The following is a 25,255-nucleotide window of genomic DNA, read 5'->3' as shown; positions in this document are numbered from 1 at the left end:
TCTCCTCTCTCTTCTCTCCTCTGTCTCTCCTCTCTCTTCTCCTCTGTCTCTCCTCTCTGTGTCTCTCCTCTCTGTGTCTCTCCTCTCCTGTCTCCTCCTCTCTGTGTCTCTCCTCTCTGTGTCTCCTCTCTCATCTCCTCCTCTCTGTGTCTCCTCTCTCGTCTCCTCCTCTCTGTGTCTCTTCTCTCTGTGTCTCCTCTCTCGTCTCCTCCTCTCTGTGTCTCTCCTCTCTGTATCTCCTCTCTCGTCTCCTCCTCTCTGTGTCTCTCCCCTCTGTCTCTCCTCTCTCTTCTCCTCTCTGTCTCTCCTTTCTGTTCCTCCTCTCCCTGTGTTCTCCCTGTGTGCTTCCTGCTCACCACTGTCTGTGAAACAGAGTTTTAAAGGAATAGAGGGCTTCAGCATGCCTTAGCTTGTCAAGTATCACTTTAGTAGCATAAACCAGATTTGTATTTACATTTATTCTCATTATCTCTTTTTGCAATGAACAAAAACACAAACAACAACAACAACTACAGTTTTGTCTCTGGGTTTCGGTCTGTGTGTGAATCTATGCCGAAAGCTTCTTGAACACTGCCCACTGTGTCACGTGACACAGTGCAACAATGCCCCCTATTGGCTAAGCAAGGTGACACTTTCCCTAAGACACTACTGATCCATGCAGAAGCAGCCTAGTGACTACTACTAGTGAATACTGTCACGTATTACATTAGAGTGACAACTTTATACAGAGTACTACGTCCAGGTGGTCAGAAGGATACGCTCACGACTCACCAGAAGGGAGAATCCAATGCATGCACTACTTGAAAAGTAACACCACATTACAGTATAGAGGTAACTAGAAATGTGAATGGTAGAGAGGATGGATGTCGGGTTGGGATGAGTGTGTGGCGTATTTTCATTGTAAATGAGTGTTTCTTAGTGGTATAGCTGATCTTTGGCCCAGCGAGTGTGTGTTGGTGCTGGGGGTAGAGTCTCATCAGCGTACCCAAGGTCAAAGGTCAGGGCCCGCCCCCTGGTGTGTGTCTTGGTGCTGGGGGTAGAGTCTCATAAGCGTGTCCCAGGTCAGAGGACACCACCACCCCCCACCCCCACCCCCACCCCCCCGGTGTGTGTGTTGGTTGCTCAGCACTTACGGAACAGTGAACTCAAACACGTTGCTGATGGTTTGCTTGAGGGTCATGATGATGGCCATCTGGATGAACAGATCTGTCAGACACCCGCTGGGATGACACTGGAGAGAGAGAGCAGGCGACTCAGGAACCGAGGGCTACTGTCTATATCTCAGTCTCTTGTGTAAATAAATCCTGCCAATGTTCTCAATGTCTCCTCACCTCCTCCAGCCTCCATTTCCCTGCGATCCGTGAGTAGCGACCAGGGTGCCCGTTTATCCTACGTAGGATAAAACACGTCTGTTACCACTCTGTCACTTTCCTTATGGACCAACATTAGGCCTGGGCGATATGGCTGAAAGACATATCACGATATAACTTGATCATATTGATCGATATCGACAACTATTGATGATTTTAATGACCTAAAAAGACTAGGAATTACCATGCTGGATATAAACACTTCTGTTTAACACTTAATGTGACCTTCCACTGGTCTTCACTGATAAATACTCCAATGTCGATACAACAATGAAAAACACTCAAATATTGTGTTTGTGTAACAAGCCCTGCTGCTAGATTTGGTGGTCCAGTCTCTTATCGATATATATTGAACATGTTTTATATTGATATTGATCAAAAGTCTATTACGATACGATAATTTATTGTTTTAGTGCCCAGGCCTAACACACAAACGAGGGCGCAGTGCGGTCCAGTTCTCACCTGCCGAGGAAGAAGGCGACGTAAAAGAGGGAGGAGAAGTAGGTGAAGAACTGGAAGGTGAACATCTTGACGGTGAAGCTCTTCTCGGTGGCGGAGAAGGATCTGGTTTCCTCTGGGATAAATCAGTGGAATCAGTAACTGGCTTGACCAAAAAGCGGCACTTCTAACTTTGTCCGACTCTGCCTTTGGAAAGGGTCAATGACGGGCTTTAAGGACCACCTGAAGTTGTGTGTATAAACAATATGTGTGTGTTTCCTTTGTCCCAACACTGTCCTCCCTTGAGCTGCTGGCACTGCAATTACCTTCTGGATAGTAATCAGATTTGACCTTATTAACTACTTCCATTAAGGAAGTCATTAACAGCAATTAAACTAAAATACATCCAGGTTGTAAAAGAGAAAACTTAATGAGCAATAAAGAATAAATTAGCTGTAGCAATAAGCAGCTTAAACAAATAAAGAGAGACAGACAATAGGGACTGAATCGTACCTATGTCACAGAGCTTCCTGGCCACAATCCTGTTGATCTGCAAACAGAGACGTGCTTGAGACGCTACGCACTAGAATGGGTCATAAAGCAAACACACAGACGAGGGTCCCAGTCGACGAGGGGGATGCTGTGCGTACCCGCGTCATGACGGTGATGATGACGTAGTGGAGGAAGGCCCCCAGCACCATGGCCCCCAGGTTGGAGTGGTCGCTGAGCAGCTTCCAGGACCCCTCGGCCATCATGACCGCCGCCATCACCCTGAAGACCACCAGGGCGTGGGTCAGCCCGATGATCACCAGGATCTAGAGGGGCAGGACGGCCCGCTGTGAGGGGGGGTTTGGGCTGTGGTTCTAACAAGGGCCCGGCCGATACTGGATTTAGGGGCCCATACCGATACCGATATTAGGGAATTAAAGATTACAGATATCGGCTGATATTCTAAATATTGATATATATTATATTATATAAATATATATTCTCTATATATATATATATATATATATATCATGGTATCCTGGGGGTGGACCAGCTCCTTGGGGTTGGCTGCCTCCAGCACCATGGTATTAAACCTAGAGCTGAACCAATGACCTGCAGTACGGGGAGGAGCTACGAACCTTCTCACAGAACACCATGTTAAACTATTTGTGTGGGAGTGTTTACATGGATGTGCTCAGTTAAAGCATTTAGAGGTTCAACCAGTGGAGGATTTATAGAGCGGTGATAATAAATCAACCCCATTTCTAAAGTTTTCATATCGGCAAACACATATACTGATACGATACATCTGCGATAGGCCGACATCAGCCGATAAAACCGGCCAACCGATGCATCGGTCACGCTCTAGTTCTAACCCCCAATGTACTGAACAGCGTACCTGTGTGGGCGTCCTGGCTTCAGCAAGAGGCCCCCACGTCCCTAGCTGCTCCTTAACTCATACCTCTTATTGACTGTGGGTTTAGTTAAAGCAGCTGAACGACTAAAGAGTAAAGACTAAAGAGACACACCAATGTTATAAACGCATATGCATATCCTAAACGTATGCATACAAATGTGCACACACATACTACTACTCCGGTCTTCAGATAAACGCCAAGCCAATGTGGGTGGTGATGGTTGATAATGTGTGGGAAGTGTTGTGTGTAAACCCACCATCAGCGTCACACATATCAGCACCAAAGTGCTGCGCAGGTACGAGTGCTTGTACTGCTTGGGCTCAGAGTCGGGGTTATTCACAATCCCCAGAATCAGGTCGTCCTGAAACCACGCAAGAAGATGTATTAACAAACACACAGAGTGAAGAAAGCTGAAGAGGCAGGAGAGGAAGGGGAATCAATGAGGGCCATACGGAACGGTTTGCTGAATCCTACCTCCTCTTCATTCCAGTCCGAAACCTTCCACTCACACACAAAGGAGGCTCGGTGTCTCTTCCAGAACTCCAGGAACAAAGTCGCTGTGGAAATAAAGTCGTGTGGGTGTATGTGTATGTGCAGGGTGCCTTATTATTTTTAAGAATTAGGCCTGTTGATTGCCTATTTTTTCATGATTAAAAAAAACAAAAACAAACATCCCCTCCTGTGTATGTGTATTGTGTATTTTTATGTGTGTGTGTGTGTGTGTATATTTATGTGTGTGTGTGTGTGTGTGTGTGCGCGTGCGTGCGTTCGCGCATGTGTGTGTGTGACTGTGTGTGTGTGTTTGTGTGCGTGCTTGCGTGTGTGACCTCTTAGGGTGAGCATGAGCCCACTGACCTTCTGACGCATTAATTATTTAGCAGTGGTTCTCTGTGTCATCATATTTCATCAAAGGTCCAGGTTGAGGTTTTATGTGAAATGGGGATTTTTTTCATGATGTGGAACAAAAGTCAAACACAGAATCACAGCCATTTAACAGAAACCTACCCCACACTGCCATGAACATGGCGAAGAAGACAGTGCTACCATTGTCAAAGAGCAGACTCAGCTGTGGATAGGAATAAGGATAAATGTCAGTAACGTATTTATTACTATTTGGCTAGTATCCAAAGTACCATTCAGTGCATTGTTCCAACAAACACAAATGTCTCAACAATGAGCAGTGTTGTTTTCGCCCAGGATACGACCGCACCTAGACTGTGGGCTTTGAGGTTGTAAGCATTATATTCAGTCTATGGTTAGAACCCAGACAGGACCAGCTGGGTCTCAAAGGCAGGGAACCATCCCGCCCGCTCTTACAGTAACTACAACCAGAAACAGGGCTTGGTTTGACTCTGCAGACTTGTTCTGTACCTTGGTGTACGTGCAGGTGTCCGAGAGCTGCCACACTTGGCATCGCTTGTCGCAGAGGGGACACATGACTGCGTTGGACTCACAAACCTCCTTTCTAAAGGACGAGGGCTGGTGGTTAGGGAAACACACTGCACACAGGCATCACCAATGAGCATGTTGATCTCTAGTGTTGAACTCACATGAGTGGGGAGCTGTTGAAGAAGGTCAGGCCGTAGAGGAAGACCACCAGGCCTACGATCGCAGCAGGGATGAGGAGGTATGTGTACCAGCCAAGCCACAGGTAGTAGAGAGCCACCTTCTCCCCAAAGTAGCTCCTGAGAAACACACACGCATGCACACACACACAAACACACACACACGCACACACACACACACACACACACACACACACACACACACAAACACACAGAAGAACACACGATTTCAGAATTGTAGCTGAAATGGTTGGTTTCTTAGCGACCCCCTCCTGTCAAGCTGACAATTTTTTACCAAGCTTCCTATTAACACCCTTATTATTTTCCTCCAATGCAAATAATGTGTAATAGAAACAAACATTCTTGACATTGACATTCCAAAATATTTAAATTAATTACAATTATGACGTATTTAGTAGGCTACTGATAATAATCATGTTATGCTTTGATGTTTTACACTTATAATTCATAGTCTGAAAGACTATAAAAAGACTATAATTTTGAAATCCACAAAATTGCAGTAAGCAAATGCAATTAGCCCGACAAAACGACTAAAGGCAGGAAAGATGGCAACAGTATACTGAGTGATCAAGCGATTCAAGTGCTTCTCTAACCTGACAGCCGTTATGGGTTGCCCCTGGAAACAGGCTGTCCAGCGAGCCCAGCTCTGCTTCAGCTCTCTCTGCTTCTTCTTCTGAAAGCCAGAGCACTCAGTCAAAGGCACACACACACCCACGGCCATTGACAGACGTGAACACGAACACACCCGACACAGCGTTCGACAACAACAACAAACACACACGGCCACATCAATATGCACAGACATACACTCAGAAAGAACAGGCAAGCCCGGCATACAATGACATCCAATCGTGGGAATACATAACACAAACAAAAGGCACACAACAATAGCAATACACACACACTCAGTCGTGGTAAGACACATTCAGGAATAATCTGAGATGGACAAATCTAATCTGAGACGGTCAAATCATGACAGGATGAGTCAGACACAGACGCACAAGCGAACAGAGACGCATCACATCAAAGACGGACTCAGATGAACCTATTTCAGAAGAGATCTGGCACAAAATAATACAGAGAATTTTCTCATCATCCATATGTCTTAGACATGCTGTTATACAATTTAAAATGGTTCATCGTCTGCACTGGTCTACAGTCAGACTCTCTAAGATTACTGATATAGACCCCATATGTGATCGGCAGGATCCCGCCACTCTGCTACATATGTTCTGGACATGTCCAAGACTTTACATGTTCTGGCATAATATTTTTGAGACCTTCTCTGGGATACTTGGAAAGGTAGTCGAGCCATCCCCACTAATTGCATTGTTTGGTGTGGCCCCGGAAGAAGTCTCTCTTATTAAAAGGGAAGTCAACATGTTGGCCTTCTGTTTGCTTCTAGCTAGGAGGCTGATACTGTTTAAATGGAAAGACCCTATTCCACCGACACATAGTCACTGGATCAGGTCATGTGCCATCTAAAATTTGAGAAAATCAGATATACAGTTAGAGGGTCTACTGAGAAATGTTATAATATCTGGCAGCCTTTTCTTACTTTTGTTGAGGGAATGGAAGCTGACAACGTGACAATGTAAACAATTTCATTTGTATAATTTCTATTTACTTTATTCCGTTATTTTATTTTATTTTATTTTATTTTTTGGTATTTTTCTTTACGGATGTCTGGTTATGTAATATTTGTATGTATATGTCTGGTATCTGCGGGGGTGTTTTTTTTTGTTTTGTTTGTTTCTCTTCGTATAATGAGAAAACAAATAAAAATACCAAAAAATGTGATAGTACTACATTTGTTTACTTGATTCACCGTTCAGGCATTCTTCCTAATTGCTAGACAATGCTGTATGGTCATAGTAAGCAGGCGTAACGTGCTAGGCCAACATCGTGCGCACTCTAAATTCTAACTAAATCTCTGCCGATGACTCAGGACTCTGATGATGACTCATGGAGACGCGATTCATCCGCTGAGAACGGCCGGTCAACAGATACTCAGCGATGAAGCTGGGAATGCTGTCCAGGCTTTAGGTCCTCCTGTTGTGGTTCTTACAGGAAGTTGACTGCGTGCTTCCTATGATACATCCTATTCTAGCAAACGCAGTCTATTTATACAGTTGTGCATCATCATGTAAAATAAGTCCTGGTGTTGTCCTGTTGTTTCGGTTTTCTCTAACTTATTAACATAGTTATAATTATCCAAACTAAGTAGTCTCGACTTGGGAATTGGATAAAAAGAGAAAAAAAAAAGAAAAAGAAAACATTGCCTTTCTGGTTTCTACACAGCCGCCTACAAGTAGGATGACCCTCTCCAATACAACGCCTCCTTTCCAAAAACAAGGAGCTGAAGTCTTTATGGACACCTACCTCATGCAAGCAGAACCTGGCTTCAAACACCTTCCTCTTCAGCAGACCGCGAAGATCCTCTGGAAAGATGGAGAGATGAGAGGAAGAACGAGTAACATCAGGGAGGCAGAGTGACCCTCATGTAAAGACCTCTTTACCTCCCGTGCTGATAGTGGTGTGATTCACGATGTAGTGGACGATTCTTATCCTGCAACAAACAAACGCTGGCACTTGAGAGCACACAACAACGCATTAAACACCACTGAGCACCCAGCCAACGCATCTCTGTGTCCACTGTATTCCGTGATTAACTTGCAGTTTATACATAAACATGTGATACAAGTTATAGAATGAAGCATTTCCAAAGCTGGATGTAAAGCGACGCGTCAGAAAGGCACACATTGTGGGTTCAGTGACAGAGTGCTCCTCACCTGGTTCTGAAGGGCATGGCTTTCTGGTCGTCGCTCCAGCTGCAGGCATCAGACACCTTCAGTAGATGTCTGTACCTCTCGAAGATCTCCTTGGGGGCTTGGAGCCCATAGAAGATTATGTCGTCATCTAATATTTTCTAAAGTAAATAAGTCGGAGAATTACGAGAATTATATTTTTTGACAATATTAGTTACTGCTTAAAACACGATAACGAAAAGATGATACAGATGGAATAATCGGTTACAGATTGTGAAGCTGCATGAATCTTTCCCCGATGACAGAGAGCTCGCTAGTCTGAATCATCATTTGTAATACGTGATACCAGCCTTAATGGGCACACAGTTATGTGAATACAAACTTACCGTGACTTTCAACTTCTTGCATTTTAATGCCTCGATGAAGGCCACCTGCTTCTTGTAGGACTCTTTGTCCTGCTCCTCGATGGATTTTCCTACGAGGACGTAGTCGTAGGACAGAGGGGCGTGCTGCACAGAAAACCCCACATCAGTCATTACATAATGCCTAATGACGCTCATGTTCATCAGCAGGTGTCTGGTCTTACCCCATGGGGAACCCCTGCATGTTCTCCACCGTTCTCCTTCACCACCCCCATCAGCTCCAGGAACTCAATACTCAGCTACAACAGAACCACAATGAAACACAATGTACAATGTACCTATGAGACAAAAATATGTCAATATATGAAATATATATAATTAGTGACACCTATCAAAATATATAATCAACACCAAATTATGGTTTCACTTGCATCGGAACGGGGGGATTAATAAAGTTGTTATCTATCATGTTCCAAACTATGATTTGTTTTATTCCTATAGGCCTATCTCTTGTTTATATTTACTTTAAGATCAGCTAGTGAAGTTAGGCCTACTGCAAGTGCTTGTATGAACCCTCCTCCTGACTAATGTAGTGTCCCAGTTCTCTGTGCCACTTCACTATCATATTCATCGAAACAGAAACTTGAATAGGTATTTGAAACCCGTTGCATACCTGAGCAAAAATGAATGCTTAACACTGATTTGTTTGATACAGTCAACAGGTGCGGACCTATTTCAACATGAACACATTCAATTGGATGTGTGATATGGTGTGTTCCGAGGCAGTTATCATATTATAGATAGAGCATTTGTGGCAGCCAGGCCTACATAGTCTTACAGAAATAATGACTCAATACTAGTATACTGTAGTAAACGGTTGTAGTTTTTGTAGTTACGTTGGCTGATATTTGTGAACTAAACCCAGTAGTATTAACATGTGATGGTGACTGACCTGCCGCCTGTGTCCCTGCATGATGTGGTTCGCTACAGGTGTGTTCAGGCCAACGGCGAATTCCCCCACGGCTTCAGTGACCGCTGATCCACTGATCTCACAGGTGTCGTTGACCGTACACCAAGTTCTCGTACAACACTACTTCCGTACTTAAAATCATCTGGCAAACGCCTTATTGTATTCGCAGCCAACGAGGAATGCAGAAGCGACTATACCTGTTGCTGTGATGTCAGACGGCGCTTGTTATTGTTACAGCCTCGTGGCTGTAAGGCGCGGGTGAAGGAAAAGACGCGTGGCTCTCATCGAGTGACGGCACCTGCAGGATGGAGCGGTGGCACCGTGGGAAGCAGGTGTCAGTAGCAGGCGTAAGGAACCGACACCGCCTCCGCCAGAAGGTTCATGGGCGGTTGTATGTACCGCAAGGTGGCGCCAAAACGACTTTGCATAATCGACGCGCTAACTTATTTCGACATGATGACTATTTTATAGTCTATCTATGCAAATGTATGACTATGAAAATGTATAAATGATATTTTAATTTAAAAAAAAAATAGCCATGCCTATTGGGCCATATATTATATTATGTGTCGAGTTCGGCAATAAAAATAAAAAAAATTAAATAAGTGATAATTAGTAGGCCATTGCCCAATGGTATTTATATGTATGTAATATGTATATGTAAGTATATTTAAGACTTACATATATGTATATGTAAGTCTTAAAGTACATTTGGGTGTCAATTAAACAGTAGGTCTAAAAATACTTATTACTTATATCAATAACAAAAATATATATATTGTATAGTAATCCCAATGTAGGCTATAGCTATACAATGTAGGTCATCCTGGGCTGTATATAGAACACACTGTACTTACAATATGTCATCTGTATATAGCTTAACAATAACAGTGATGTTGATGGTAGTACGCTTACAGTACACCAAGTAACCACCGGGCCTGTACTTGAGCCAGTTCCAAGTCCATCACACTCTTCCCACAGGATCCATGTTCTCTGAGTTGATGTAAGTAGAAGGGAAAGCACATGGGTGCTGCTGGTGTTCCACCTTGTTATTAGACATTTCTCTGCTCCCCTTATGACTCCTCATGGCAGTGCACACCTACAGACCCACATGGCCAGCAGGCTGCCATGTAATGTAAGGCTGCACAAGCAACCGTGGTCAATAGAAATGAGCGGCTGTATTTCTGCCCTGAGCCACACCCCGTGAAGAGAGATACATAATTACAACCTGGGCCTGACTACGTAAACCACTTGAAGGAACTAGGAGGCCCTCGCTGCCTGGGACACTAAATTTATCCCGGCTGAAACGATGGGCAGGAAAGAGGTGGTTGGAAAATGTGAAAGAAAGGTAATACAGTAAACGGAGACCCCTCCCGAGTCTCTCTGTGGGCCAGCCGAAGGTGGCAGCTGAGGACATTTCCACAGAGAACAGACCTGGCCTGGTTCTGTTCAGGTACTCACAGGGCACGGAGGTTATAAACCTTGTATAATGTAAATTACATGTTGTTTCCTGGAAGAGCCCCCCTACACACAAAGACTAATTTCTACAATGTGCTATTCTGCACATGATTAAATATTGCTTGTGAGTGTGTTATGTGCGTGTGCAATGGGAAATCATGCAGATCAGACCATGAAAGGTTCAATATATTTAGTATTTATTGCCAGGCTCTGTGTGTTACAGACCCATGGGGTAGCATTTACTTTTGTTATTTATCAGGGAGAAGTTATAAACGTTGATGATGTTCTTCACATTCTCAGTAAATCATGAGATTCTCAATTCTCTTTGTAAGTATTGTGATTTATGATGTTGCTCCAAAACCAAATCTGATCTACAACCATACACACCACACACCACACACACACACACACACACACACACACACACACACACACACACACACACACACACACACACACACACACACACACACACACAAACCCGCCTCCACATAAGCACTCTCTCACACCCACACATGTACACTCTCTCACACCTAAACACATATACTCTCTCTCTCAGGACCAACACACATACAGAAACACACACACACCCACACGCACACACACACACACACACACACACACACACACACACACACACACACGCACGCACGCACGCACGCACGCACGCACGCACACACACACACACACACACACACACACACACACAGGATGAGACCATCGCCATGCTCCCCACCTCAGGCTGACCCCCCAGGCCAGGGACCCCAGCAGTAGGCCGGTGCGCCCCTCTAGACCTCCAACCGGAGCATCACTCCACCTGATAGCAGGAGAGAAGCTCCACCTCAGAATACCTGTCTCATGCCTGATCAATAGGGGCAGAAATACTCATCATAAATGATGACACACGCTGGTGTTGTGATGATATTGATCCAGAAATGGTGAAATGTTGCATGGATTGACACACTGTAAAGACAACTATCTACCACAGCTCAAAAATATGGATTCATGCAAGAGACTGGTATGACAACATACAACTGGCTTTTAAAGTATAAAATATATAACTAAATTATATTTCAGAAGGTTCAAATATTATGTTTTATTGTGATAACACAACACCACTAATGGTTGGGACCTGGAACCCTAACATATTACTAAGACGTAGCGCAGGCTGTGTGTTCCCCGCCCCTCAGTGATGAGGGAGAGTGGTGCAGTCCGGTACTGGGCGTCACTGGCACAGTGCACTAGGGTACTAGGGAGGAATAACGGGAAGTGTTGCCAAGTGACCGTGATATTTGCACGCCAGTGTGTCCGTGGAAGACACGAATTCCTTTAAGACATTTCTACCCCCCGTGGAGGTGGTGGGAGGTTGAGAAGAGAGACCAGGCTGCCCCAGAGCCTCCAGCGCGCCGCGCGTCACCTTGGCGTCTCCGCACCATGAACCGAATAACGGGGAGGACGGGAGACCAAAGTTTAATAGAGATGAGTCCCTCCGATTCTTTTAACGGTGAGTTGGCATTTTAACAATACTCTCTATGTTGGTTGCTTCAATAATTCAACAAATATACCTATAAAAAGCGATATTTAATATAGCCCAACTTGGTTAAGTTGGCTCATTAGTCGCCTTATCCGGTAGCGTTAAGGCTTACAGTTGTAATTATTGTTGTATTAATAGCCTACTTCTATACTTTTACCCCAAGGAAGTTTTACTTTAATTTGCTAGTTAAATATATAATATAGGCCTATATACGGAGCCAAAGGCTCTTCTGAGTCACATGTTGTGTGACTGACCAGTGGAAAACCCCGGTCACTGGAGGGGGCTCCGGGGGGGCTCAGCCACCAGCAGCCCGCCGCCAGGCTCAGACAGGCGGGCTCAGAGCACACAACTACCGCTGCCTTATATGGGTCGACTGGAAAGTAGTTTGAGCACCACTGGGTTCTCCAGCAAACAGCTTTTCTCTTATTAAATTATCTTTCAAATTAAAACAATGAATTGAAAATACAACTTCAAGCCCTAGGAATTGCCTATTTTAAATACCTTTCACAGACCCTGAGGTTTAGATCGGGGTGACCGTTGACTAAAGATTTGAAGGGAATCAGTGTAAATACGACCGATTTCAGTCCGACAGACTGGACAGCAGGCAGGTAATGAGCTAATACAGCATTTAGTTTAGCTTTGAGTTGTGCTTTTAGTCTCAAACAATTCAAAGTGAGATTCAGACACACCACACCTATGTTTGTTTATACTTTATTTAAATAAAGTTAAAATCATCAGCAATATTATTATGCTCTCCATCTGTATCTCCTCCTTTGTTTATCACCTTTAACTTCCCACCATAATCGTACAGTGTACTTTTGCTTCCTGTCACAGGAAGGCAGCTCTTGTGGAACCTAAGTTTCACAACTCAACGCCCAGATCTGTATTTGACTAGCTCAAGGCAGGCTGTTAAACTCGGGGCTACCTGCCAAACAGGAGCAGTGCGATGTAACACGCAAACCACTGGTCATCAGCTGTTTTTCTTAAGCTCAAATCTGTTCGGTTGCTATGGACAACGGGAGTTCCACCTGGCCCTCTGGCCCTCTGCAGATTGATCAGCTGCCTTCCCTGTGGACAATGGCTGCTCTGTATCTCTGACCAAAGTCTTACTGTTGGCCAGCTCCTCATCAACTTCACTAAGCTACTCACACAAGAAGCTTTCTCACGTACTGCGCTAGGCTATTGCCACATTTTTGGGTCCCGCTTATGGTGCCACTGTTAGTACTACTAGGTCCATTATTTATTCATTCATATCATGTTTCATATTTATGTTTGGAATATGATTCCAAAGCATGCAGTGCTAGCTATATGGTATTTGTACTCTACATCTTCCGATTGTATTCCACATTGTGTTTATCAAGGTTGCGCTTTGCCTGTATATTGCACGAAATATTTAAAGGAAGCCATTTATATTAGTTTTGAATAAAGCCATGATTTGCTTTTGTTTTCACTGTGTTCTGTACGGTCAATAGGGTTTTTTGGCCCCACTGTAAATATGCTGTTTGCTGGACCGGCCTAAATATACCCTACGCTGGTCATAAATTAGAGCCTCTGCCCCTCTATTTAAAAGCACAAGTTGAGCGACTATGGGCTGGCCCGGTGGAATTGTATGGTGTGAGGCTGGCATGTTTGCTCTCCCTTTGTGCGTCATGGTCGTTTGTTGATGCTATGACAGACAACTTGACAGCCTTGTTCCCTGAATGTATTGTGGGGCATTTTAATTAAGCAACTCCAAAATAATTTTATTATTGAAGTGACATGGAGAATTAAGGCCTCTCTCTCTCTCTCTCTCTCTCTCTCTCTCTCTCTCTCGCTCTCAGATTTCAATGGTAAATGTTGAAATGAGAAGGAGTAGGTTTGTAGAAATATTGTCCAGCCTTTTAATAATGTCTTGTGATAGTTCTTCTCACCAGGCCTCATAGCTATCTTTCTTAAGTTGTCTAAGGCTAACCCTAGTGTCTCTTTCTTAAGTTGTCTAAGGCTAACCCTAGTGCCTCTTTCTTAAGTTGTCTAAGGCTAACCCTAGTGTCTCTTTCTTAAGTTGTCTAAGGCTAACCCTAGTGCCTCTTTCTTAAGTTGTCTAAGGCTAACCCTAGTGTCTCTTTCTTAAGTTGTCTAAGGCTAACCCTAGTGCCTCTTTCTTAAGTTGTCTAAGGCTAACCCTAGTGCCTCTTTCTTAAGTTGTCTATGACTGAGTTATCTAACCCTAGTGCCTCTTTCTGAAGTTGTCTAAGGCTATTTAACCCCATTGATAGACGGCACCATTTGGTTACAAGTCAACACTGGTCTTATCTATGATCCCTGGCAGCTGTTGATTTGCATTGGCTGAATACAAACTTTGTTTGTTTTCTTGTTATCTCCTAGTATATATCTCCTTCATATCTAGTTTGTCTTGATTAGTTTGTCCCCTTTAAAATGTTTATTATCCTATTCAGGTGAGTTATTGATTATGAATGTGTTTGTGTTGCAGATGAGAGCAATGGCCACCACAACCCCACCACATCTGCCTCAGGATCCTTCCAGCTGGGACTACCAGGGGTAACTACACACAACCACAGGCCCTTACATTGACACAGTCACATGATGCCAAAAAATAAACTTCCCTCCACTGATTAACAGAGCAACACTCACACTTTAATACACTGACTTTACTTTGAGTGCTTCTACTCTCACAAAAAAAAACTCTCACAAAAAGACAATTAGTGTTGATTCAATTTGTCAATTGCATCAGGAATCACCAATGGCGTGCAACCAAATAGTTTGAATGCCATCAAACTATTCGTCATTTGAAGTTTGGATTCCAGAAGTACTCATTTGAATAGGTTGTAAATGTGGTATTTGAATTTCCGATTTCTAGTGACTGAGAGTGACTTCCTCTTAAGCCGGTCGGCGAAAGTACAGTCACTACCCAAGCGCTTCCTGTTTTGGTCCTCACTATCTTCCCTTGTGTCTTGGCAACCGGGATTATCTTTTTGGATGTCCAATGGCAGGCAAACTGCTGTCATTGGGCAGAATAACTCAGGCTGACAAGATGTGTGTTTATATCCCATATATCCAAAGTATCCCTCAGCAGCTAACTTCATGAATGTGACATCACTGTTTACATACAAGTGTCGAAGGATCTTGAATCCCGGGATGGTTCCGCTCAGTCCAACTGCTACGCAACAGGAAATAACACAGGAAACAACCCCCAAGTGTGCCTAGTGTCTCCCGTGAACAATAACCCTGTCTTCTGCTCTCCTGGTGCCTCAAACAAATAAGCTCCCTGCTGTGTGTGTGGAGTCGTGTGAGTCCCTGAACGGCAGCCAGTTCTCCCTGGCCCCCTCAGACCACAGTGACAGCCCCCAGGCCCAGCCCCTCAGCCTGGAGCGCATCAACACCCTGACGGGGGTAAGGCGCGTGCGCGGGCATGCGCTGTGTGGCGTGTCTGTGTCTCACCGGTCGGCGTGTCATCCATAGGACCGCGCGGAAACCCAGAGGAGGGCACACCGGCCAGTGTGTCCTCCTCCTGTGTTTCAGCGCAGCCCTAGCGCCCAGTTTGGTTCTCGTCACCATATGTTGGCTGTGTAAACTGTACACAAATGCAGTGGGGCGTCATCGGGTTAACCGCTGTCTGGGCTCCGTCTCTCTGGAAGCCAGCGGTCGTGTGGGTGAAGTTTATTAACTTGGCGACACGGCCCTGGCCTTGTCGCTTGTTTTGTCCGTGTGTACGTGTATTTGTCTGCGACAAGAGTCTGGATGAATGTGGGACTGGATGTGGTGGGCCGCTGTGTGGGTGGGTAGGGCATACTCCCTCACTGTCCCTCACTGTTTCTTCTGCAGAGCTGGAGAAAGCGGGCACTTTTCCTCAAGTTTCGCGCCCGGGTACGGCATGGTAAACCAGGCCTGTGGTGTGGTGTTAGCTACTGCTCTGCATATGCCTGCCCGCCTGTCTGACAGCCTCTGAGTTGTGTAGAAGCCAAATGAAAGGAATGATCTAGAGAGACATCTTCCCAATTCTGTTGGAGGATTACTTTATTACAAAACGACACAGTGTTAGCGATAAGCATGTTGTTTTCTATGGTTAGTGGAAACATGTGGGCATGAGATACAGAAGGTGTTAGAATGGAGAGCAGCTTGCTTGGTTCTCACCTGCGATCGTGTCTATGTGACTGAGCAGGAGGCTAACACCTGTGGTGTAAAATGTAATTGGATTGAGGACCGGCAAACACAAACTATTGTGGAAGTCACGGCTGTAACTGTGCAGTTGTTGTTTGTGTGCAAGCATGCTTCTGTGTACATGCAGAGTCTAACATGTGGGCAGGAGGCATGTAGCCTTCGCCTGAACTTGGACTGTCATTAAATGAACACGCATTTTGACTTTGAAGGTTTTCCAAATAAAAGACTGGTCATTTCGTCATTTGAAAGCTTCTAATTTAGGTTCCAAAAAACGCCTAAGAATGCCAAATGACTGCCAGCCGACCGGGTCCCAGTAAGTCCAGTCGTTTATGGCTCTGCCCTTTTAGCTCATTTAAGATTATTATGAGAGTTAGATGAGAAATGAACTTCGTAAATGTTAAGTATAGGGAAACAATTCATATTTCAAAATGTTTGGTCAAACGCTTCCTTTCCCTTGAAGCATTAACTTGAAAGCTTAACAAACCAATCCCTGTTACATTGGTCTCAGAAAGTGAACCCTGGTGAATTGTCCGTGTGAGCTGTCAGCCACTCTCCTCCAGGACAGGGCTTCCTGTACGTCATTCCCCTTTCCCTGCGCCAACCCCAAAATAACATCCTCAAATCAGCGTTTCCCTTTGATCTCCACCCTGCCCACCCCTGACCCCACCCCTCACCCCACCCCTCACCCCTACCCTCACCTCCATCCCCTCATCTCGTTCTACGTTGTGAACCCCTCAAACTAGATGAGAGACGTTCATGTACATGTGCGCCTGATGCACACCCACTACTTTGGGGTTAGCTGATTTATGTATGGACGTCTCTGGCCTGCTCCTCGCGGGGCTGGGGCAGGTCCCAGGAGCTCCAGGGATCCCATAAGGGAGAGCTGTAATTACCCCCAAATTAGAGAGACGCCGGGGCGAGGGCCCAGTGGGAGACAGCAGCCACCATGCCATGTTCAACATGGCTCCCAGTGTTCTGGGGGCTGGTTTTAGCTCTCTCTCTCTCTGTAGTTAGAGGCCTGGTATGATCTGGGGATCAGACGGGACGTATAAAGAGGCCACACGCGTCTACTCAAAGACCCCCTTTTCCGTTAAACATGGGCGGAGTGGGAGCTCTCGGATTCAGGACATAATAATTGTACGCTGCTTCTTGGTGACTCTTAAAGCGTACAGTATGGAATATGCCAGCTGTCGCGGGCCGCGAGGGCTGGGTCGGAGTGGTCGCACTTCACTGCACATCATTTAGTCAAAGGTTTATTCAACGATTTCTCTCTTAAAGTATTTGTTATCAGTCATCAGTGAGTTACTGTTTCCGTGTTCCTGAGTCCCTTCCTTATCATCTTCATCTGTAGTTGTAGGGTTAGGGTTAGTTGTTTGTTCACATATCTCTCATGCTGTACTGAGGACACAACAGAGAGAGGTATTTATTTTTGTCACCATTTATAGGTTATCTGATTTGGATCTCAGGTTGCGTGGAGATATCATATACCCTGGGGGAGAATGAGCTAGAGCATTAGCTAAGGTTGGCAGGGGCTGTGCTAGCAGTGTGCTGATGTCATCTCTAGGTGCCCCCCCCCCCCACTCTCTCTCTCGTTTATTTATCTGCGAGTCTCTCTCTCTCCCTTTCTCTCCCCCCTCTTAACCAGATTTCTAAGCGAGTGAGGGCTTGCTTTAGGGATGTCAGGGGACGGGTGTCGAGGCTAGGAGATGTAGAGAAAGAGAGAGTAAGAGGGAGAGAGGGCAGAGGAGAAGGGCTTGACCAAACTCCCTGGAGAGAGAGAGAGCGAGAGACATCCGGCGCTGACACACACACACGCACACGCACACACACACACACACACACACACACACACACACACACACACACACACACACACACACACACAGGGAGTTGGCGATGGAGGTAAAGTGCTCTTCCTTATCCTTATCCTTCCCCTTCCCCCTCTGCATAGAGTAAAGCCTTACTCGTTGTGAGTACTCACATCCAGTAAGGCTGGTCTCCAGTAAGGCTAGTCTCTGGCCTTCTCAAAGATCATTCTAGGGCTGCATTCCCGTCTAGTTAGCCACTGTAGCCAGCGAAGGCATTCCTGTCCACGTTGCAGTCGTTATTTATAGTCCTTGGCAGAACAGCTGTACCGGCCAGTGGCAGTGAACGGTCGCCTATTCTCCTTTCCGTTGTTCCCTGAAAACACGCCGTTGCTAGACTAGTGCTCCCACCGCAGTGGTTCGGCCTGGCTAGAGAGGCACTTGGCGAGGACGAGGGGGGTGGACACTTAGCTCCAAGCCGAGGCAGACTTAAAATGTGCTTGTGTAAACAACAACATAGATTCCAGATAGTGGTGGAAGGCGAGCAGGGCAGAATGAGGTGGGCGTGGGATGCGCTCTGCCGACTGCTTGTAGTAATTGAGTGTAGATAGGAGTCCAGGACGTCATTTTTGCTCATCCCCTTGTGATGGTGACCTGCTCCCTTATCTATCGTATGCTGCCCACCTGGCTTCCTCATGTGCCTCGTACCTCCTGCAATACACGCCGTCTCTCTGGTTGGCACAGCTGTAATGTCAGCCTGGTAGTGTCATGTATTTAAATGAGCTTGAGCTTTGTCAAAGCATTGTGACCCTGTGCTGTCCTCGGATTAAAGTTCATGCATTTGCATTGCATGATATACAGTGTGAATACTGAAGTGAAACCAATGTCCTGATCTCAACACGCTATTGGTTTATGTGTGTTTGTGCAGGATGGGTTCCCTAACAACAATGTTTTATGGTGGCGTGGTTTGAGTGCCGTGTTCATTTTATTCGAGGGCCGTCTTGAGAGCGAGGGTAATCATCTTTTATGGGTTGACATGTTGACGCCTGGTCTGTTTTTCCATCTCCTAGATTGATAAGAACACGCAGAGTAAAGACTCTGTGTTCTTCCGGGACGGAGTGCGCAGGATTGACTTCATCCTGTCGTACGTGGACGATAAAGATGGAGAAAGGAAGCAGGTGAGGAACGGAAGGCACTTTTCCATTCTGCCTTTTGTTTTAACTTGTATGTCGAATCAATTAAATTCATACTGGTTACAACAGCGACCATAAACCTGAATACTACATGCTTTATTATTTTTGCATTTAACATAACTATAAATATTTCCCATTTAGTAAACATTTGATTAGGACTTTATAGTGAATTTATCTTTTAGATTTCTATTTAGTAAAGACTAAATTTTTCTATTTTCCTAAAAGGAGAATCTTGTGATCGTACAGCTTTTAGTGACATGAACAACAATAATGTTCATGAAATAATATCTTCCATTTATGTCAGTATAGCACAATGGCCTCAGGCTACGTCTGGGTTTCGGGCTGTTAATGTATATTGTAAATGAAAATGAAAATGAATACTGTTTGTACAGCTCTGTTGTATTTGCCCACTGCCCTCCCCTCGGCCACAGCTCTCCACACCCAGAGCTCCTCTCACCCAGGTGTCAGAGCTGCCCGGTGGGCCTCAGCCACCAGGCAGCTCTGGGTTGTTCCTCCAGACCCACACTGACCACATCCACAGACAGCCTCGCTCCAACTCACTGTTTCCACTGGAGATGCTCGCATCATATGGTTGCAGCATGAGTCCCAGTGGTTTGTCGGCAGAAACAAAGTCTGGAAGTCTGGATTATTCAACAATATGTGTCTGTTTATTCCTCTGCAGGAAAGGAGAAGGGAGTTTGAGGCCAACCTGCAGAATGCTGGCCTTGAGCTGGAGACTGAGGACAAATCGGTGAGCAGATGCCCTGTACTGTTTTGTCTTCTCATTGGACGGCGAATCCTCAGGACGTTGTTGTTCTGCTTTCTCTGTTTTGGTATCATAATACCCTGGCTGTTGCCTTCTTATGAGACGGTACAAAACAGAAAATGTTACTTAGCAGTCCACGCACCACCTTTTAAACCATCACATTGTGTTGGATGGGGAGGACCACTTATGGTTCATTTCCACCACAGGGTGTGGGTCGGTTCAGTCTGCAAAGGCACAGCACGGGTCGCGTTTCCACCGCCAAAAGTGGGCGTGACCCGGACTGAGCCGTATTGAGCCGTACTCGTCTCACAGTACTCCTCCTTTATGGTACTGAGAGCCTGAAAGGGTCCCGGCAAGTTTGAGCTACACACGCCGTCTGTTGATTAGTCGACAGAATCGTCCCTTCCGTGCGACAGGGGGATAATAACAGACAAACACATTACCCGCGAGGTATTGCTGGACAACGGCAAAAGCTTTGTTTATTGAAGAAAACGCAAAAGTTTGCCGTCCTTCTTGGACGTCCTACATTGTTGCTTGCTCTTTGTTCATTGTGCGCGTTCTTCTTTTTCCTTGGATTTATTAGCAGGCTACACTGTGTCGGACTGCTATGAGATCACGATGCTTACATAGCTGCCGTGGCTATCGCCGTCCGGCTTAAACCCCGCCCTACCATAAGGGTACTGGCGGCGGTGGAAACGCGCGCTGTAACTGAGCAGGGCTATATCGCACCCTCACTGCTGGGCTGAGGCGTGCTGGGTCCGAAAGCGTTCCCGCCAGTGGAAATGTGAGACCTGGTTTACCTCCTGCTACTTTATGACCTACAGCTGAACTAACCACCTGTGGGTTGATTAAGGCTAAAGCATCTCCTAACAATGACTGAATAGATAATCAGTGAATCCTTAGTTACTTTACAAAGCCCTGTACTCATGATCCAACTGCTGTACCTCCTCCTTCCTCCTCTCTTACACGAAACCCTCTCTCTCTCTCTCTCTCTCTGCAGGAGTCGGACGACGGGAAGACCTTCTTCCTGAAGATCCACGCCCCGTGGGAGGTGCTGGCCACCTACGCCGACGTGCTGAAGATCAAGGTCCCCTTCAAGGCCAACGACATCCCGGACCACAGCCAGATCCCCATGAACTGGCTGTCCACGCCGTTCCGCCTGCCCGAGCTCATCATGCACCCGGAGCCCGACTACTTCACCGCAGCCTTCAACAAGGATAAGGCCGACTTCTTCCTCATCGACGACAAGGACACCTTCTTCTCCCCGTCCACCCGCAACAGAATAGTGAGCCCCCCCCCCCCCGTTTGACCGTCTCTAGTCCTGGAGCTAGCCATAATCCACTGGCTCTCAACTCATTTGGTCATATTTAAAATATATATATTTAACCAAATATTTTTAATATTTAACCAAATTATTGTAATATAGGTATAATTTGTTTTATAATTTGTTTTATTAAACTAATTATTACTATTCATTTCCAAAATATATCTTTACAGAAAACAATGTTTTGGGCATTCATATTTCAACTGGAAAATGTCATGAATTCATAGCCTGAGTATAGTTGATCCCAAAGCCTTGGAGAACAATGGACTGCATGAATTCAACATCCTGTTCCAACACACATCCTCCACCTCCACCTCCACCTCCACCTCCACCTCCTCCCCCACCTCCACCTCCACTTCCACCTCCTCCTCATCCCCCCTGCTCCCCCCCCCCCACCTCCCCATCCTCCCCCCCCTCCTCCCCCCCCTCTCCCAGGTCTTCTACATCCTGGCCCGCTGCCCCTACACCACCGAGGACAAGCAGAAGAAGGGCATCAAGAGGCTGCTCAGCAACGGGACCTACTCGTCTGCCTTCCCTCTGCACGACGTAAGCCTGGAGCGTCAACACTGAGTGTGACCTGCCGTTACCGCGCCAACAACCAATACTAGCTGCAGCACGAATGCCCTGAATGCTGTGTTGGGATGATGATTAGGATGATGGTGATGGTGATGATGAGGATGAAGATGGTGATGGTGTGATGGTGTGATGGTGATGATGAGGGTGATGATGATGAGGATGATGAGGATGATGGTGATGAGGATGATGGTGATGAAAAGGATGAGGATGATAAGGATGATGATGGTGATGATGGTGTGATGGTGATGATGATGAGGATGATGGTGATGAAAAGGATGAGGATGATGGTGATGAAAAGGACGAGGATGATAGGGGTGATGATGGTGATGATGGTGTGACCTCTGTGCAGTCCAGATACCATAAGAAGTCGAAGGATCCTAACTGTGAAAGTGAGCGCTTCAGCCTCTACAAGCACTGGGCCACGTTCCTGTGCTTCTTCAAGGAGCAGCCCCTCAACCTCATCCGGTAAACACTACTCCCTCATACCTGTGTCTTGCTGTACATGTCCTTATCTCCATTGTTCATTGCTTTTGGATATACACTCTCACTAATATTTATACTCATTATTTTTGATGCACATTTTAGCATAGCATTGCTGATTATGATGGTTTTAGTTTTCCTTTTATTGGCGGTTAAAGTAAATAAACTGTATTTACACACCATCGTTGGTATGATTAATATTATGTATGAACCAACACCATGTTGTTCTCTGCTGTTCACAGGAAGTATTATGGAGAGAAGATCGGGATCTACTTTGCCTGGCTGGGCTTCTACACGGAGATGTTGTTCTTTGCTGCGGTGGTGGGGCTCATCTGCTTCCTGTACGGTCTGCTGACCTACGAGGAGAACGAGTGGAGGTCTGTGCCCTGGAGATCCATGTTCCTCTATCAACTAGGAACCTTTACTAGTGCAACACTGTGCTATGTGATCCATGTTCCTCTATCAACTAGGAACCTTTACTAGTGCAACACCGTGCTATGTGATCCATGTTCCTCTATCAACTAGGAACCTTTACTAGTGCAACACCGTGCTATGTGATCCATGTTCCTCTATCAACTAGGAACCTTTACTAGTGCAACACCGTGCTATGTGATCCATGTTCCTCTATCAACTAGGAACCTTTACTAGTGCAACACCGTGCTATGTGATCGTGTCTATCTTTAAAAAACTGCCTTGTACATTATGTATGTATATAGACTACCGTTCAAAACTTTACGGTCACCCAGACAATTTCATGTTTTCCATGAAAACTCACACTTTGATTCAACAGTTTTCAGCTGTGCTAACATAGTCGCACAAGGGTTTTCTAATCGTCAATTAGCCTTTTAACACGATTAGCTGAACAATGAACAATTAGAACACAGGAGTGATGCTGGCTGGAGATGGGCCTCTGTACACCTATGTAGATATTACATTAAAAATCACATTAGCAATGTCTAGACTGTATTTCTGATTAATTTAATGTTATCTTCATTGAAAAACATTTCTTAGTGACCCCAAACTTTTGAACGGTAGTGTATAATTTCACCTTTGTCACTATTTCCTATGCAGTAAAGAGATATGTGATGAGAACATCGGAGGCCAGATTATTATGTGTCCGCTGTGCGACAAGAAGTGTGGATACTGGAAGCTCAACTCGACTTGTAGTTCCTCCTGGGTGAGTCACAGTCCTATTAATACACCAGCATAATGTTCCTTTCTTTAAACCCTCAGACTTTAAATAAACATTTCTCTAATGTGCTTCTCTTTCAGCAATCGCACCTATTTGACAATGTAGGGACGGTGTTCTTTGCCATATTCATGGGGATCTGGGGTGAGTGTTCACTGAGGCAGCGTTTTATAGCTGAACCGCGCCACCCAGTGGTCAGACGCCATGAAAACCATTCAATTGTACTGTCCTAGCCCAACATTTTTTCGATTATTTAACCTCAAACAAACTCACACCCAGAGTACAGTAATAATAGTACACATGTATTCATTTAAAGGCATACTTTTTACGCAGGCCGGTATTTTTGCTGTGGAAGTCTACTTCTATAGGGTTAGGGTTTCTACCGCTGTACTTTGGCAAACTAGATAAATGTATACAGTCTTCATCCCCATGAGGACATCAAGGCGTTACAGCTGCACACATCAAAAACGACAACAATTATATATATATTGTGGCAACCCGCCTCGGGGAGTGAACCCGCCTCGCTCGAAACAGCACACGAATCGCTTGGGTGTTCAGCCACAACGACACGTTTAATCAAACAATTAGTCTTTCTTATAAAATAACTAAAAGATGATCGCGTGGCGCAGCCACAACGGCTGGACTCTCCGTCCACCCCAGCCACGAGAGAGCCCCGAATGGACGTGGAAGCCAGCCTTTTGAGCAGGTTTCCTCCCGGCTCCTCAGGTGCTCTGCATCAGGTTGATTGCGACGGGGCCGGGTTGCCACAATATATACAGTATATTTAAGTATAAAACCGTAGTGTGATTAGCGGCCCCAGTGACGTCCCCCCCCCCCCCCCCCCGGTCCGCCCCCTGCAGTCACTCTGTTCCTGGAGTTCTGGAAGCGGCGCCAGGCGCGGCTGGAGTACGAGTGGGACCTGGTGGACTTTGAGGAGGAGCAGCAGCAGCTCCAGCTCCGACCCGAGTACGAGACCAAGTGCACCAACCGCCGCCTCAACCGCATCACGCAGGTGCTTGTGTTCCCATGGTTACCATGACCCAGACCACGCTCCGAACGCTCTGAACCTCTGGTCACTGCTTCCTCTGCGCGGGGCGTCGGGGTTTGGAGTTCTGGAGGGGGGGTCCAGGCCCCTTCAGTATTGATCTGTTTGTGTTTCAGGAGGAGCTGTATTGTGACGTTTTTTGTGTAGTTTATTCACCAGCCTCAAAGGAGCCGCCCTCGTACATGTTGGTTTATTATATCATGTCTTAAAATGAAATACCTTATAGACTATGCATCATGCTTATTTTAAAATGAGCAATTATAAAGGGGTGTGGGACCATATCCCCCCCCCCCCCCCCCATCACGTTCCCCGCTCTAGGAGATGGAGTGGGTTCTAGAGCGGACCGTAGCTGATCTAGTGGGCAAGGTGCTGCTCTGCTGGGCCAGCATTCTCCTGTGGGTAAGGCTGGGTCAGCACCCACTGAATGCTCTGGTCCTGAACGACAGACCATGCGCCGTGGTGCACCAACGCTTGTGTGGAGAAAATACAATAACCTGAAGTAGAGCGTTCTGGAAAAAGACTCCAGAGGCAGAGTCCCCCAGCAGGGCCTGAAGTAGAGCGTTCTGGAACGATTCCAGAGGCAGAGTCTCATCTTGGTTGTTTGGTTTCAACAAAAGTGACCTATTGACCCTGCAGGATCAAACCTCTTCCCGCTCTTGGATCAGGGCTGAACCCTCCCCTGCCTCCGGGGTGCAGCTCTGGGTTTCTGAACCCTCTTCAGAGTTGTCTTTGCAGCGTAACAACCAGTGCAGTGACTCATAGCTTCTCCATGCTTTGCTTGGTCGCTCTGTAGGAGATGGAGCCCTACTTACCTGTAACAAGCAAGT

General features: G+C 45.9%; 2 protein-coding genes across 7 annotated transcripts in view; one reads left to right on the top strand and one right to left on the bottom strand.

Annotated features, from left to right (window-relative positions):
- Window positions 1-9,004, bottom strand: part of LOC311356866 (anoctamin-9) — a 13,180-nt gene extending 4,176 nt beyond the window's left edge. The window contains exons 1-17 of the mRNA XM_084476721.1: window positions 8,883-9,004; window positions 8,155-8,229; window positions 7,955-8,077; window positions 7,593-7,729; window positions 7,320-7,369; window positions 7,183-7,241; window positions 5,394-5,473; window positions 4,765-4,899; window positions 4,586-4,679; window positions 4,220-4,280; window positions 3,689-3,771; window positions 3,471-3,575; window positions 2,459-2,623; window positions 2,322-2,358; window positions 1,833-1,944; window positions 1,332-1,389; window positions 1,134-1,231 (exon numbers count right to left, since the gene is read on the bottom strand). Coding sequence (XP_084332847.1) covers window positions 1,134-1,231; window positions 1,332-1,389; window positions 1,833-1,944; window positions 2,322-2,358; window positions 2,459-2,623; window positions 3,471-3,575; window positions 3,689-3,771; window positions 4,220-4,280; window positions 4,586-4,679; window positions 4,765-4,899; window positions 5,394-5,473; window positions 7,183-7,241; window positions 7,320-7,369; window positions 7,593-7,729; window positions 7,955-8,077; window positions 8,155-8,229; window positions 8,883-8,903 — 1,493 coding nt within the window. The 5' untranslated portion in view covers window positions 8,904-9,004. The remainder of the gene's footprint in view (window positions 1-1,133; window positions 1,232-1,331; window positions 1,390-1,832; window positions 1,945-2,321; window positions 2,359-2,458; window positions 2,624-3,470; window positions 3,576-3,688; window positions 3,772-4,219; window positions 4,281-4,585; window positions 4,680-4,764; window positions 4,900-5,393; window positions 5,474-7,182; window positions 7,242-7,319; window positions 7,370-7,592; window positions 7,730-7,954; window positions 8,078-8,154; window positions 8,230-8,882) is intronic.
- Window positions 9,005-11,615: 2,611 nt separating this feature from the next.
- Window positions 11,616-25,255, top strand: part of ano5a (anoctamin 5a) — a 22,744-nt gene continuing 9,104 nt past the window's right edge. Inside the window, exons 1-14 of one of the 6 annotated variants that reach the window (XM_084477645.1) lie at window positions 11,616-11,862; window positions 14,363-14,430; window positions 15,154-15,282; window positions 15,715-15,756; window positions 18,926-19,033; window positions 19,731-19,799; window positions 20,815-21,099; window positions 21,574-21,684; window positions 22,064-22,179; window positions 22,437-22,571; window positions 23,266-23,371; window positions 23,467-23,527; window positions 24,244-24,395; window positions 25,222-25,255. The exon at window positions 25,222-25,255 is cut by the window's right edge and continues 41 nt beyond it. In XM_084477645.1, the coding sequence (XP_084333771.1) occupies window positions 11,793-11,862; window positions 14,363-14,430; window positions 15,154-15,282; window positions 15,715-15,756; window positions 18,926-19,033; window positions 19,731-19,799; window positions 20,815-21,099; window positions 21,574-21,684; window positions 22,064-22,179; window positions 22,437-22,571; window positions 23,266-23,371; window positions 23,467-23,527; window positions 24,244-24,395; window positions 25,222-25,255 (1,486 nt within the window). In that variant the 5' untranslated portion in view covers window positions 11,616-11,792. Of the gene's footprint in view, window positions 11,863-14,362; window positions 14,431-15,153; window positions 15,283-15,714; window positions 15,767-17,909; window positions 17,953-18,925; window positions 19,034-19,730; window positions 19,800-20,814; window positions 21,100-21,573; window positions 21,685-22,063; window positions 22,180-22,436; window positions 22,572-23,265; window positions 23,372-23,466; window positions 23,528-24,243; window positions 24,396-24,746; window positions 24,828-25,221 lie in introns of those variants that run through there. The other 5 variants (XM_084477644.1, XM_084477646.1, XM_084477647.1 and 2 more) reach the window with 5 other exon arrangements.

The sequence above is a fragment of the Micromesistius poutassou genome, assembly GCF_964030765.1.
Source record: "Micromesistius poutassou genome assembly, chromosome: 13".
NCBI lineage: Eukaryota > Metazoa > Chordata > Actinopteri > Gadiformes > Gadidae > Micromesistius > Micromesistius poutassou.
The sequence above is the reverse complement of the archived record's forward strand: the minus strand, read 5'-3'. Positions and strand labels throughout refer to the sequence as shown.